Source organism: Passer montanus, unplaced genomic scaffold (genome assembly GCF_014805655.1).
Source record: "Passer montanus isolate IOZ18808 unplaced genomic scaffold, ASM1480565v1 scaffold7, whole genome shotgun sequence".
In the NCBI taxonomy this organism is placed as follows: domain Eukaryota; kingdom Metazoa; phylum Chordata; class Aves; order Passeriformes; family Passeridae; genus Passer; species Passer montanus.
This window is the reverse complement of record NW_024372147.1, coordinates 15,504,929-15,520,967: the sequence shown is the minus strand read 5'-3', so window position 1 is coordinate 15,520,967 and position 16,039 is coordinate 15,504,929. Positions and strand designations below refer to the sequence as shown.

The window sequence follows — 16,039 nt, the reverse complement described above, 5'->3', positions numbered from 1 at the left end:
GATCTCCTTACTGTTATTAAAGTAAAAGGGGGTACAAGCCTGCATTTTAAATATCTTCTCACTTTTAATGAATGAGCAGCAAAGAAAGTGTTGTAGCTACATAGTTGTATAGTGATGAACTCATCATGAATGTTGAAAGAATGTGGAATGCTCACACTGTAAGCTAAAAGAGATTTGGAAGAGTAGCTTTAAAGATTTTAAGACTGAAGAGAAAACTGAAAGGTAGTTTGAATAAAAATGAGCAAACTTCCTGAAATGTCAGGGAGTCACGCACAACTGTTGTAAAAACACCGGCAGAGTTTAAAGGGCATTACAGATGGGCTGTATTATGCTTGGGGTTTTTTTTTTCAATTAGAATTCAGATTAGCATAATTTCTCCTTGATCTTGACAGATACAGATTAGGCTTACAAGTACATAAACTCAGTTTTAAAAGAAAAGTGAAGTTTCTACAGCTATCATAAAAAACCCCCCAAAAATACTAATTAAAACAATCAGTTATCCATCTAGATTTCTTTTTACAGGTTACATATCTTGGGACAGAATTGTCAAAATTTAGTGTTGGTGAAGTGTCAGGTTCCAGTCACGTGGAGTTGCCAACACAGAAAGGAAATCCTTTAGGTATGTACCACCTAAAATCCAATATTGTTCATAACTGAAAGCAGAAGAAAGTGATTTCTAAAGAACTTAAAGCCCAAAATACCTCTGTTACTTTCTGATTTTCTTTTCTGGGGTGTATGGTTATCTCTGATCTTGATATTGAAATGTAAATAGTGCCAGAACTTGTACATAAAGTCTAAAAAAGTACACTTCTATAAATTTGTTGTTACTAATTATTTCGTTGCTATATATAAAAAAGAAAAAAAAGTAACACTTTATATTATAATATTTACTTAAAGTGAAGTTTCAGGTGAGCTGTTTTAATTTTTTTTATTCTATTGCCTAAGCAACACTAATAATTAGGGGGATACTTAATTCTCTAGAAATAGGTAGTCAAAAGAAACAAAGTGCATTGCTATGACAAAATGACACTGAACAATTTTTTCAGAACTGCTTAGCAAACTTAAGAACTTCAGAACTTTTCATTTTGATAAGCAACGTATTCTCAGGGAAACACAAGTCCCTTTGACAGCCAGTTGTATTTGGAGTCCATAAAGCTTTTGGGCTTTTTGGATTGATTCTGTTAATTTGATAAGACCTTGCAGTTCATGTGAACTGGGATTTCACAGTAAACTGAAGGTAAATTTAAAGGTAATAAAAAGAACTAATTTGATATTCAAATTACTATGTTCTACTGGTATTTGCCAGAGGCTGAGTGCTTCCAGATGATGAGTTTATTTTTCCTTGCTTCAGTAACTTCAGTTTATACAAGGTGTAAGTGACTTAGATCTGGATTTAGTTTCGAAACTTTTGATAGGCCTTTGAAAATTTCACTAGTTCTTCTGAATTATTTGTATTGTGAAAAATTTATTATAAATGTTGTAACTTCTAGAACAGAAAAATCGATTTAGTCAAAAACTATTCTTGACAAACAAAAGTCAGTCTGAAGATCAGCAAGCATTTTTCCCAAGTAGTCCAGGTCATCTGGAAAGGAGTATTTAAGGAAGTTTTTTTTGTGATATGTGATTTAAGATCACAGTAGCCACTGCCTAACCATTAGTCTTAGGTGAGAAGTTGATGGAGGGAAAGTCAAAATGTTCTCAGTTTCAGTTCCACTTCAGATACTACATGGCCAGATATGTAGGACATTAACAGTGCCTTAAATTGTTTCAGAAGAGAATTAATCTGCACTGTTGTTTTGTGAGTACAGTTTTAGTCATTGGACAACCCTCAAATGGTTTCCAAGCTCAGTTCATGAGTTAGCTTGTTCCAAGTGCTTTTTCCAACAGCTACTTTGCCTGCAGCCAGCTTGCTCAAAAGCAGAGGAAAGTTTGCTGGTGTGGATATGTGAACTATTCTTTACTGCTTGCCTGGAGACATTCCCAGGCACTTTTTTATCTTTCTAATATGCTTGGGGCCTGTGTGTATTGTATAGTAGAAGTTTTTTCTGCTTTTCAGAGAACCAAACTTATTTTTTCTTTCTGTATTAATGATTTTTTTTCCATGTGTCCCAGAGCATCAGAAAAGAAGACTGGGGCCTGGGAATTTGAGCAATTTTGGAGGAGAATGCTATTTTTTTTTTAAATACCTATCACTCACTCTCCTTGTAGCTTCCCATACCTTGGCCCAGTGTTCATTGAGCTACTGTGTGAAGAGCTTGGAGAAGTGGGAAGAAAATGATATATGCGGCCTATCTATACCTAGCCATCTTGTAATAGAAAGAAGCAGCTGCCAATGAAGCAGTTACCTTTTTGTACAGCCCAGTTTAGGAAGCATGTCCTAGGCACCTCTACCAAATCAGGGGCCCTTGGCAAGAAGAGAAGGAGCTGCGGTTCTGTGGCTGCTAACATAAGAAATGATCCAGTTTTTCAGCTTGGTTGAGATTTATAAGGTGCTTCAGTGTTTATATAGCATCAGACTTCTAGCTACTTAGGGGTGTTAGTACAAAAAACTTGAAGAGCCTGTGAAGTGAAGCAGTCCCAGACCTATGCAGGTATTTAATAGATGCAGTAGAGATTGCAATTTCGGAATTGGTCATCTAAATCCTAACTAAATTTCAGTGTATGTAGCTTCTTTGAGTCTGAGTCTTCGGTCTCTCCTAGGATCATGCTAGCAGAAAGCAACAATTAGTGTATTCAAGCCTGAGTGAAAAGTAAACAAAAGTGATTAAGCAAATGAGCAGTACTTTTAGACTATCTGTATGCAGGAAAACAGAAGAAACAGTTATTATATGGCTTAGAATTTCTCTATGCTTTCTGATAGTTGTCGTAATGTTTGTTAAAAGTGACCAAGAATAATGATTCAGAAGCAGATGTCAGCTGAAGAACAGATTTAAGTTGTAGAGCAAATGTTGGTGTTAAGTATTTCACATTGAAATTCCAGCAAAGTGGCTTAAAAGAAAAGCTTATTCAGTTGTTACAGTAAGTGTGATCTGCACATTCATTTTGTAGATTGCTATTTCAGGAAGACAGTCTTTGGAAAACAGCATGACTAGTCCAATTCTTTTGCTCAAACAATTCCTTACTGCCTTTAATAACCATTAGCCACCTGTAAAGATTAAAACAGCTCTTGTTCCTCTATAGTTCATGAAAGGTCCCAAAGTTGTATGGAAGAAGAGTGTTTTCAAGGGAATCCAAATGATTTCTTAATGGCTGAACCATAAGCTGTTTTGAAACGTTTATGTTAGTGTTATTTCAGGTATGGAGTATTAAACTGAATTCAGGAGGAATGCTTGGAAGCAAGTGAGAAAGCTGTGCTATGCTAGTACGTGATATGGTATGTTTCTGTTTTCCTTGAGGCAAGCAATGAAGCACATACATTTAGGAAGCTACTTTTCAAGAGTTTTGCAGTGTCTGTTGTAATTTTGCCAAGGAAGATACAGATTTTTTTAAAAACCAAAAAAAACAAGCCCCAGTCATCTTACCGCAGCAACTATTGGGTTGGTAGAGGAGCAAAGGAAAGTTTGCACTCTACATGAGTTAGGTGATATAAGGCTAAGTGAAAATACCAAGTAACAAATTAAGAAAAATAAAAAGCATAACTTCTCTGTGGTTTAAACCATCAGTGTTAAGTGATACTTCTTGTTCTTTGAACAAAAGTATCTTTTCATGCTCCCAGGAAAGAATTTATCACAAGGAACCACCAGCACTATCAAGTCCTGGTAATGACTCCATTGCTCAGCCTCTTGGGAGCTTTGACCTGAGTAGCACGCAGCCAAACACCACATCACTGCCACAAACACAAGTTGTGAGAGCTGTGTGCTGAAAGAGAAGCAGCTGTTGCCAGGGAATTTATGAGTAAGTGTTTTTTTTAGCAGTCTAGAAAACCTAATGGTGGATGCAAGGGCTATACAAGAGATATGAAAGGAAAAAGAAAAGTAGGTGGCATGGAATTGATTTGTGTGTGGAAGGGAAAGAGTGCTGGGGAAAATTATTATACTCCTGAGGGTTTAGATTGATCTAAATGACCCAATAGCAGCGTTTTTCAGAGCTCAGTATGCTCAACTCTCCGGTGTCCAAATTAGAAACATTTTGCTATTTTGGTGTAGTTAACAAGATAACTTAATATCATTTTGAGTACTCAATTAAATGTCTCAAAAAATAATAGTATGGAGAATATCTTCTTGATTTAGAAATATGATACATAGGCATTTCTAAATAATCTTGTGTAATCCAATTGAAAGGGTAGTGTGGAAATGCTTCTGAAGGTGCTCTCACCTTTGTGTAGTTGACCAAGCTTCTAACTTTGTGTTTTCAGTATTGCATTTTTACATTGATTGCAAATTAAACCCTATCTGTAATCTTGTATGATTTGAACAGTGCCTATTGCACTTCATTTGGTATTTTTGCCTCTATTGCCTGTGATTACCCTGACTCACCCTGGTGCAAAGTTAAAGTGATCAGCTCAAACCCCAGTGCCAGATAATACTGCACTGGCGAGGGTAGCAGTGCTGAGCCAGGTCTGATGTGGGAGGCAGTAAGAGAGAAAACAGATGTGAATCGAGGCTTTGTTGGTCAATGTAAACTAAAAGTGCATCCACATTTTAAAGCAATTCTTAATGCTTCTGTACATAGGCCCTACAGCTACCTTGCAAAGAATTAAGCTGAGAAACCTCTAGAGAAAATGTTTTGTTACCTTTTTTTTTCTTTTTTTTTTCTCTTTTTTTTTTCTTTTTTTTTTCCTTTTTTTTTTTAATTTAAGATACAAAGCAAACAGGCTTTGTATCTTAAATGGCAGGGTAGAATATTTGGAGGAAGGTGGTCTTTAAAGTTACAAAAAATAGATGGTGTAGTAGATTGCTACATTTATTTATATCAAAAAACCCAGATTGAACTGCTCTTTGATATTACTTGAAAAGTAACAAATACTATATGGTTTATAGAAGTTATGTATCTCTGCTGAACAAATGAACAGCCATGTTGACATTTTCTCAAATATGCCTACTATTTGTGTTCTGCTTGCCAAAATAATGGTCTTGTAGCATATATGGTCATTGTCAGCCTACCATCTAGGTGCTTAGTCCTGAATGGAAACAGTTACAGCAAGAGTGCTGAGTTATAGTGTAGCAAAAGTAACCATTAACAGACAGTGGAGATAATGCAAAATTAAAGATACATGTTACAATAAAAATTAATGAACTGTAAATTTGTTCCATATATAAATTTTCGCTCATACCTACTATAATTAATCTGTCAATTGAAGAAAAAAAGCTGCTGAACATGCAGTATAATATGTCAAAATTTATCCACCATCTCAGTTTTGACATCTCCGCCTTGTGGATCTCAAATCTTTTGTGTGGAGGTCTGAGTGAAAGCTTCTCAAGTTTCACAGTCTGACCAAATTTAAAATAAACTGTAAAAAGCAAACTCCCATTTAAGAAGGAAATTTCTTTGCAAGCATCTCAGGATGAGTGTTTCAAGAAGTCTCTTAAATGAAATTTTGTAAGTGATATGAGAAGGCCCACAACCCATAGATGGATTTACTGCATTGGTTTGCCTTCTAGTTCTGTTTCCAAAGAACTAGGCACATACACAATGCTACCACTGTTTTACTTCATGCTAAATAAAATCTGAAGGTAAAGCTCAGCTGCAAAGTTTACTTTGTGGACTTTACTAGTCCTGGAAAATGATAGAAGGGTAATTAATTTCAGTTTTCTTGGTAGTCGGTCGTCCTGTCTTGTACACCAGTACAAAGTTATGATGCTGAAATGGCTGACTTAACAGGAGAGCATTTAAATCCATGTGAACATTCCGGTTAAATAAAACTTAGCTGTTATATGTGTCAGTACCTAAACAAGTGTAAAATTAAGCTACCAAATAACACTGCAGGTGCATATTTGCAACAGTCTTCCATTACACTTTAAATTGTAAACTTTTCAGGACAGGGATTTCATATGCATATTTGAACTGTTGAAGATACTTTGTAACATAATCCAAGCAACAAATCTAGACCATTGTAAAATAATGTATTTTGTGCTGTACTGTACTTCACATCAGAACCTTGGGTTCTGGTTCAGCTCAGACAGTTATATCAGAAACTACTTTCACTAGAAAACTTTACTATTCTCTTCTTTGCGTTGAAGGAAAGCAGGAAAAGATGATGAGTAACATTAGTGGTTGAAAAGTCAAGATGTAAACTGAGAACCCCAAGTTTATTATTTCTAACAAAAATAGCATGGCTTAAGGAGCTTGATTCTATATATCTGAATTTTTTGGACTGGTTATTACTGAAGTAGTAGCTTATCATACTATTAATAATGGCAACAGTGATGTGAAGGAGAAGTACTTGAAATATTTTAAACCCCCCAGCGAACAAACCATATACAAACAGAAAACAAAACCCCGACATCTCATATGTATTTTTTCTTCCTTACCTATAGTAGAATATTCATCAACTACACTATGTCCCCATTTATGTGGCTCTAAAAGTCTCTAAAAGGAGATGAACTATATATTCTTTGTATTTTGTACTGGGGAAGAACAGTGAGATTGTAGACAAATATGTCTATCCATTATAATTTTCAGTCCTGGGGATATTTCAAGGTGCAACTATTGCACTGTTCTCTCTTCTTTATGGCTCTCAGACAAAATACTTCAAAGTACTATTCAGTGCTGTAAAGTTCCAGGCATTTGTTTTACATGCTTGCATGCTTTACAAAGAAGTGCACAGTTCTATCTGCAGAATTTACAGAGTAGTATTTTCCAGTAACTACATACCTTGGCTAAGGCATAGGCTTCCTTCATCTTGCTTTCCAAAATCCTCTACCTGCTGTTATTTGACTGTCAGCAGGGTAGGAAGGTAATATGTCATATGATTGATTCAGACTTTACCATAAGTCTGAATCTGAATGTAGCTAGCAAGAGACAAACAAAAATCACTTTTCAGAGGGCCAAAACTTGTGGGCAGGCAGAGGGGGCTAGGGGAAGAAACAACTGTCAGGGACTGTATGCCATGGAAACCAGTTCTAGGTATCTAATGTCTGTATTTCTTATCTGTAAGCCAGATTTTTCTGAAACTGGAAAATTGCTTCAGAAGAAACCAATCATTGCAGATGATACTGTGACTGCACAGAATCGTAGGCTAATGTAGGTTCAGTGAGACCTTTGGAAATCTTCAGTCCAACCTTCTGTTCAAAGTAGGACCAGTTTCCAAATTAGATAAGGTTTCTTGATGTTTTTTCCAGGCAAATTCTGAATATTTCTAGGGATGGGTATTCCTATGCTTAACCATGCTCAGGATGAATTTTTCCCCAATATCTAGTTGGAAACTTGTTTATTAAAACTTTTGTCCCTTTTATTGATACAGAAACTGTGTTCCCTTAAGAAGTCCAGCTTCTTAGCTGGAGTACTTAAGACTGACTCCTAGTTGAGTGCTTTGAACATTGGCTTTCTGGCCTTTTTACTTTGTGAAATAAGTGGTAAAAGAATCCTTTGATAACAGACCCATCTTCTTAATCAGGTGCACTATAGAATTTTCAACTGCTCTTGTGGTCCTGTGGAGACTGAGAAAAGACTGAGACAAACAGAACTGTTGTAGATTTACTTCCTGAAACACATCTTTTCTTGTCTTACTTATGAAAGCAATAAATGCAAGGCAGTGTGAGACACATCAGCCTTCAAGAGGCACTGGCTTCTGCCTGCTGCTTTGCTTTAGACAGACAAGATAAACTGTTTTGACCTCACATTGGTAATAAGATGTGAAAATATTTAGGAGATTACCTGATGATTTTATCTTGGAAAGTGTTCAAATTTTATCACTTTTTTATCTGGTTGGTGTTTTTTTCAGGAATCATTTTTAACAAAGTTACGGCAAAGCTTTTAAACAAAACAATTCAGTTTTTCAGTCACCATGTGATAATAATGTAGGAGAAGGCTCTAGAAGTTGTTCTGAGGTTGTACATAAAACTCAAAAAACAGCCTCTGTAGATTGTACCAGTGCATGAAAAACAGGAGCTGTTGGTTTTTCAAAGAGCTTTTCTAACCTGAACTGAAACTTGATTTATAACTAGTCTTCTGCCTCTTCCAACCTGCATTTCAGTCTGCTATAAACTGCAAGAATTTTAAAGTGTTCTGCCAGTTTTGGAGCTGGAACTTTTTATGCACTATCTTGGCACATTAATTTCAGGTTTTCTAAAATGGTTAGAAATTATTTTAGAGAACCATTTTCATTTCAAATGAATATACAAGTTAATCATTATATAATCAAGTCTACAACAATAACATAATAGAAAGAATCGTATGCTGGGAATCTACACCCTCCTAGTCATACCAAGAAATAGTCTCCTACAATTATTTTTAAAGCAATCTTTGGGTCTTTTAAGAATGGATATTAATATATACTTTTGTTGATGTTGAGTTCAAAATCATTGATTTTTAAATACAGTGATGGACTTAATTGAGAATCTGAAAGGTCATCTGGATAGCTGTGTAAAAATATTTTTTAATAGAAAAAATATTTTTAATAAGAAAAATTGAACCAGCCATTTTGTTTTATTTTAGAAGTATTTATTTTATTTTATTTATTTATAAATTCAGTCTTGAAGATAGATTCTTTTTTGGGAGGATGTGGACAGTTCTCGGTTAGTATTGGTGTGTATGTCAATTATACTTCTCTCACCTTTTGGGGAAAAGATAATTTTACATCTCTAGCAAAAAAGAGCTACTAAGATTTATATTGTCATTTTGTTTCTCTGAGGGATTATTGAAACATTGCTGGTAATCTGCAATACATTGGCAGGCCTGGCTTTGCCACATTGTTAATTAAATAATGTAACAGTATCTTGATGCACCAATCCAAGGTACCTGAAAAATAATAATTCAGTATATGTCACATAATAAGCGTTTGTTACTGTAACAGCCATATACCCCAGGATATGTAGAAGAAACAGTTACTACATAAGATCATGACGTAGGCAGAAGGTTAGTTGAAAAGAATATATTCGTATCACTTATCTGGGTAATGCTCTAAAGAAGCCTATAAAGCAATATTTCTGTTGTACATTTTTCAGACATTTAGAAACAGATGAACTATTAACTGTGTGTCTTGAAAAAGCATAACATCTTTGGGTTCATTTGTGGAAATAGTGCTTTCTACCATATGAAGCATAAAGTAATTTAAGAATTCAGTGTAAGCCTTGAAATTGATGCTTTGGAATAAAAGGCGTGAATACTTGGTCTCTAATCATACCTGCAAGTCCTTTTATTATGCAGACACAGTGCAACAAGAAAGGCCACTGTTACGGAGTAACTCAAAGGAAGAATGATTCTCAACACCTAATATTTTTTTCTGCTTTATGACATTGCTTTTGCCAATATCACTGGATACATAAAAAAACCTTGAACTTCCAAGGAATACTATCCTTTACTGAGTGGAGAAAGAAATGTTTCTTTCTCAAATAAGCAATTTTATCTAGAAGGAATGGAATAAAATAATGAATTGTGAAAGTATGAATTAAATTCCACATTGCTGCTGTACAGATTTCAGTTATATGCAGATGATGAACTAAACCTATAGATCATACATGATGAGTTATGCCTGATATGTGAAGAAACCGTAAACTAAGGTACTATCAGGAGGTGCTCTATATCCTTCTGGCACTCTTACAGCTGTTCTATGAATTATCTGGTCATTATAGTCCATTAAGGAGCTTCCAAACTGAAATTGTTTATTTATTATTATGATGCTATAAATAATCTTTGATTTTTTTTTTCAAAGATCCATAATTACCAGTGCAAAAAATGTAGTGTGCCATGATTTAGGTCACTTGGTAGATTAATTCTTGGGGAAAAAGTACTTTCAATATCGCGATGAAGATGAACACAAAGCTTCACAATGCAGTTAGTCAAAATTCCTGCTAGCCTGTATCTTGCAGTGGGTGGACACCAATTTAACTTCTGGTGTCTGATGACATGATTGATCTGTTCATTAGAAGAAGATCTCTCCTTACTGATTGGTTTGTAAGGACAGACACTATGGACTCCAGCATTTACAAGAGAAAAAAAGAATTGACATCTATATCATGTAAAGTGAATCAGGAACTCTGGGGAGACCTGAAACAAGTGAATGCATTTAGAGGGAAAAAAGCTATTAAATTACTGGGAAAACATTATGTTTTGTCAGATAAAGTTCTGGTCTTACAATGGCAATCTGTCTTCTTCCAAAATACCAGGTCTCGAGCATCTTTTCTTTCTATTTGATAGGGCATGAAAACAAATTTTTGAAAACCTGAAGAACACAAAAGGCAGTTACTTGCTTTCACTCAAGCCTCAGGAAAATATTAAGTAAAGCTTCTGTCTGTAACAGAAACCACTGATACATTCTAATCTTAGGAGAGAATAATAGTTATATGTACCAGGCCATGTGTCTGGGTTAAAGGGAAATAAGGCATAGGAAAGCTTTAATTTCAGGCTAAACTAGCCAAAAGCTCCTATTCCTCTAACTGAGATTTCTTCTTCTTCCTTAAAAATTGTAGAATATAATGAACCAGTGCCGTATTGAACAGCCCTGGTGAACTTTTCAGCTTAGTTATTAAATTTCAGGTGTTAATCCGGGTAGTGTCCAGGTTCAGTGTAATAGGTAATAGGAACACTTAATCTGAAAGAAAAAGTTATTTTCAAAATTATTACTAGCATGGGCAGCATCATTGTGCCTCAATCCAGTAGCAGCCTTTTTTTAAAGATTCAGAAAGCCCAAAAATGTTGTTTATATGAAGTGCTGGCTGTCATTTCTGAGGCCTTACTTGGTCTGAATAGACAATGCCTGTTGGAACCCTTGGATTGTGATTGATCTTTTCTTGAGGGGAGTGTGGGTAGGGCCCAAGAAACTTGAAAGCACTTAAAACAGATTTTTGTTCTATTAATATTCTGTTGTGGCAGTTTAGATCAAATATGTCACCTTTAAATGTGTTGTTCTCAGATCTTCTCTTTGCTTACGCATTTGTAGCCTGTGTCTAGGGTAGTTGTGCTGAACCAGATCCTTTTGAGTCTCAGAAGGATAAAATCTCCTGTGGCTTTGCCAGATACTGCAAATCAGTTATCTTTCCCTCAGATCTTGACAATCATCATTACCTGTTTTATAGAAGCATTGAAATTGGATTTACTGATGCTTGTAAATTTAGTCAAATACGTTGCCTAAATTACAAGAGCATTTAAATTCTTTTACAGATAATTTACACCAGTAAGATAATTGTAAAATATGTAACCCAGTTTTTAGGTAGTTCCCGTACCTTCTTGCTTGGGAAAAATAAGGTAGATACTAGTGGGATTTTTAAGGCCTGCTCTTTCAGGAGCTATTTGAGTGATCAGAAAATGGTAACTCTGCACTGAAGTGACAATCTCCTCTTCACTGACTAACGCTTATGCAACTGGACATTATAGTCTGATATTCATGTAGTTGTACCATTAATGGAAATTCTACTTAAATACAATTTTCAGATTCTTAGCAGCCACAAAAGACAAGGACTGGTAGAGATGCAACAAAATGGAAACACAAGTTGAAAATACTTAGAGTGGTTTCAAAACTATAAGATTAAGATAGATGCCTTCAAAGACAGAAGGGATGTTGATAAGCAGGATGGAAAAGCTATCAAGAGACACCATATGTTTTCCCCATATTTATTGAAAAAACCCCTCATTCTGATATTGATACTTTATCTTTCTGTTCATGAAGATGATAGAAGACTGACAGAATAGGACAGCAAGGGTGGAAAACCAGAAAAAAGCCCTGCTTATGTGTCTAAATTTACTAGGTTTGCTTCTGTACCTGAGGCACTGAGTTTTGGATAACAGTATAGGAAACTTTTGTGGCTGATTAGAGCTAATCTAAACTGCCAATCTTTTTTAAGGGGATTAGAGTTAACAGTCAGCAAAATGCAGGAAGGAAACATCAAAGTGCATATCAGAAGATTAAATATAGTAGCAAAGGGAGAGAGAAAGGGTAGAAAGGCTTGAGAAACAAAAATGCAAAGGAAAAGAAATCATTGGTGTCAGAGAAAGAAACACATGAACCAAAATACCGATTCCTACCTACTGGGGAGAATTACTGTCTGTGGATATTGAAACTTTTTTATCAAACACTGGTGTCAGAACTGAGAAAGGCAGCTTTAGGATGTATAAATTACTGTGGTTTTGCTAGATGTTAACTGTTAACAGTAATCTAAAATAAAAACAGTAACTCAGTAATCTAAAATTACTGAGAAGTGGAGAATATAGAGATTAGCTATGTTAATTATTCTCTTAGGTAAAGTACTCACGGTGGAATAGTGATGTTTAATCGACAAAGTGTTAATCCAATAGGTAAAACATAAATTTGACACAAAGAAATCAACAAAGGAAGCTGTTGCTGAAAAAGGTGACTTCAATATATGTATTTGGTCCTATCTCTCTTACACTTCACATTTGAGTTGAGAATTTTTAGTCAGTAAGTTAAATCATTGCAGTACAGAGAAGAGCCTTTCCAAAGTAAGAAAATAGCATATTTTCTCCAATTATGATCTATCAGTACAGGTGTTAAATTAGTTACAGGCTTTGCTAAGAATTTTCCTTCTACTTTATACAAAATGTGGAAATTTCAGAACAAAAAAAAGCATTTTTTCAACAAACTAGAGCAGGTTGAAGTCATGCCTCTGTCATGCCATTGTATACTTAGCACTAATGAAAATGCATCGTCTCAGTTTCTGCCATTTATTTTATTTTTAAAAAATTGCAGGCATACTTTATGATCATTTTTACCTGAAGTTGTCTTTAAAACTATTTTGTGATTTTTTTTTTTTTAATCCAAGCATTCCTTGTACCCTTTAAAACATTACTTCTAAATGAGTGTATAAGTTGGCTTCTTCTGGTGTGACTAACTGCTGCTTCATAAGTGTGAGGAGTGTTGTGATGTAACTTTCCACGCTGGTCTAGTGTGCAGCCTGCCCATCTTTGTTGCAGTCAGTGATACTTAAATATATTCCAGACATCAGATCATACCTTTTGTTCCCTTATGTACTGTGTTATGTGTACTGAACATGCACCGAGATTGTAAGACGCACAAAAGACTATTTGCACCTCTGAACACCAACCCCTCTCTTCTAGTAGCAATTTGCTACTTTGCTGGCTTTGGGTGATGGGCTCCTGGAACCCAGGAAATGGCAGGGAAATGGTCACCAAGACATGGAATTAAAAGGTCTAACAGCTGCATATAGCACTGTTTGTTTTAGCACTGGCACCACTGATGTTGTCCATGCAGTGAGTATATTTTTCTTCTTAGAATCAGTGTAGGTGACAGAAATGAAAAGTGGTGGTAACAAAGAAAGACTCTTGGGATGGCATATGATAGCCCAGTAATAAGTACAAGCTAAATGGCCAACTGATGTCACTGCAAACCTGTTTTTTCTGCCTTTTGACAAGGATTTGTCTTGACTGATCTAATAATCCTGAAATATGTATCCTGGTTTGCTTCTTGAGGATACTTGAATGTTGTTTGGACACAATATTTTGTTGTGGTTTATTATTTTGGTTTTGTTGTTGGTTTTTGTTGGTTTTTTTTTAAACAGAAACCATCTCCACTTTCATGAGAGTTATCTCTCCTGACACCATCTGCTATGTGTGACAGTTCTGCCCTCACTGGCAGTTTTCTGTGTTGGGCTGGTTGTGGCAGCTCAGAAGCTGTGTTACTTTGTGCAAGGATACTGAAGGGAGAAAGTGGGGATGAAAGATGTATGAAAGCAAGTAACTCTGAAATCTGAAATTCCAAGTGCCTTTTGGAATCTGTGGTGTTATGAATCAATATTTCTTACTGGTGGATCTTTACAATGTTACTTTGTTACTGATTTTTAACAGTGAGAAAAGTTCAGCTTCTCCTGTACTGACAAAAGTACTTCAAATTTATGCATTGCAATAGTTAATTCAGTCCAGCAGATACTCAAATATTGAAAATGCCTATAGTTGAGTCATGCAATTTCTTCTGTACATGTCTCCACTTCCTTTTTATAAAGTTGTTTCAGGACGGGCATTCTTTTTGAGAGAGATTCCTTATTTTGGGGAAGTACATTGAACATGCCTCCTTTTAGACATAATACATGAAATTCAAGCAGTACTGAAGAACAGCTGCATTTTTCTATTATATAATGGGAAATGTCTGGGATGGCTAGCTTCCTAGGCTAGGCACCAGGAGGTGTGGTGTGGCCCTTGTCTCATTGAAGTCTGGGTCTGAGTGAGACATACTGGTAAGGTATCACAAGTCTTACCCCACAAGATTCCTAGGGTACATTACAGATTCTTAAGGATCACTAAGACTTGCAAGATTCTGACAAACTGCAATCATCTATTTAGGTAATAGTGCCAGTGATTGCTTTCCACTAATCTAATTTACACTCTGTAATTATTTGCATTCATTTTCAACAGGCTCTTCTGTCCAGTTCAACTCTATGGAAAGCCTGACACATTTTCTTCAATTCCATGAGATAGTAATGGCGCATAAAGAGGAGTTTCTACCGTGCTCTGCAATGGAAAAGCACTGGAGTTTCTATAAAGAATGCAAAGATTTTGGATTCTAAAGACTTATTGAGTGCTAATACATTTTTCTTTGCCATCATTTAAAAGTAAACATTTGAGCTTTAGAACTAAGTATTTTGCTGCTGTCATTTTGATTAATCATTTGTCCAGCACATGGGATGATAGAAAGTTTGTTTGGGTAAGTGAGGAACAGGGAAGTACTTAGTAGCAGGCAAAGACAACTGTCAATGTTTACTCTTGCACTGCAAGATTAAGGAATGGGGAAGTAGATAGGACTTAGACACTGATACGCATTGTGAAATATATTCCAGGTTGATTACTTGGTGTGAACTTTTAAGTTTTTATTTAAGATCAAAGTAACTGCCCATGCTTGATGGGGCAGGACAGAAACAGACAGGCAGCAACACTCACAGTCACTTCTTACAGCTAAACCTGAAACTGCTATGGCTGAGCATGTGCTATCAGAAATGGCAAGGCGTGTTTGTATAGTAACATAAACTGTTAAGTTAGGCAAAAATTCAAGATGAGCAGCCTTGAAAATCATCAGCAGCTTTGCATTATGTGGCATGCATACATATATAAAAACATTTGAGAAGGGGGGCAGGTGCTCAGAGAGGTAAAAAGAGGAATCTTAGGTATTGGAAGTGCTCCAGAAAATTCCATTCATGTTTGAGCCAAATCTCTCTGATAGACAGAAAATATGCTGGCATATGACAGGAAATGCAATTAGCCTGTTTGTGGAACATGAATTTTTCCAGGTAACAGCATCTTGGATATTCATCCCAATCTCTGGGGAATTTCTGTTTGTTTAAATTTTACAATGTTTGAATCTGCTTTAGCAGCATATTTGTAACAGACTTGACTGTTAAGAGAGTTATCTGCATTCAATTGATATTCTTGCTCTTTCTTTCTTTGGATTGTAAGAAGAGATGGAATAATAATAGTACCTGCTACTCCTAACTCCAGTGAATAGGATGGGAAGTATCTCCTGTTAATACATAATGTCAGCAAGCTATTGGAGTGTGAAGAGCTCTTCTGCAAAGATCTGATTAGTGTCTTAAACAGAAGTTGGTTTAGGGAAGTGAAAGGGTTCTGATGTGCAGGGAGCTAGTACTATGCCCTAGAATGCATGAGCAATCATAGCCTGATGGGCTGTAAGAATAAAGAAATGCCAATGGCCTGGAAGTCAGAAAAGGTAAAAGCTGCTGAGTGACAGGTATTTTGTAAAGTCAGTTTCACAAAGAAAGAAAATGGAGTGTTCTCACAACTGCAGCAGCAAAACAAACCTGAAGGCATATTGTTTCAAAGGAAGTGCTCATTCAAATACTGTGCTTTCACTGAAAAGTAAAAGGTATTTGACTGTTAAAATGACCTCTGAATTATGTTTGTTTGTACATTTTTTCTTTGTTGCAAGATGTCTAATAAAATTAATGTACAAAACCTGGGA

General features: G+C 35.8%; 1 protein-coding gene across 1 annotated transcript in view; it reads left to right on the top strand.

The window, feature by feature from the left end:
- ANKRD31 (ankyrin repeat domain 31) overlaps positions 1–15,951 on the top strand; it is a 64,037-nt gene extending 48,086 nt beyond the window's left edge. Inside the window, exons 22-23 of the mRNA XM_039729716.1 lie at positions 523–619; positions 14,482–15,951. Coding sequence (XP_039585650.1) covers positions 523–619; positions 14,482–14,633 — 249 coding nt within the window. The 3' untranslated portion in view covers positions 14,634–15,951. The remainder of the gene's footprint in view (positions 1–522; positions 620–14,481) is intronic.
- Positions 15,952–16,039: the final 88 nt, after the last annotated feature.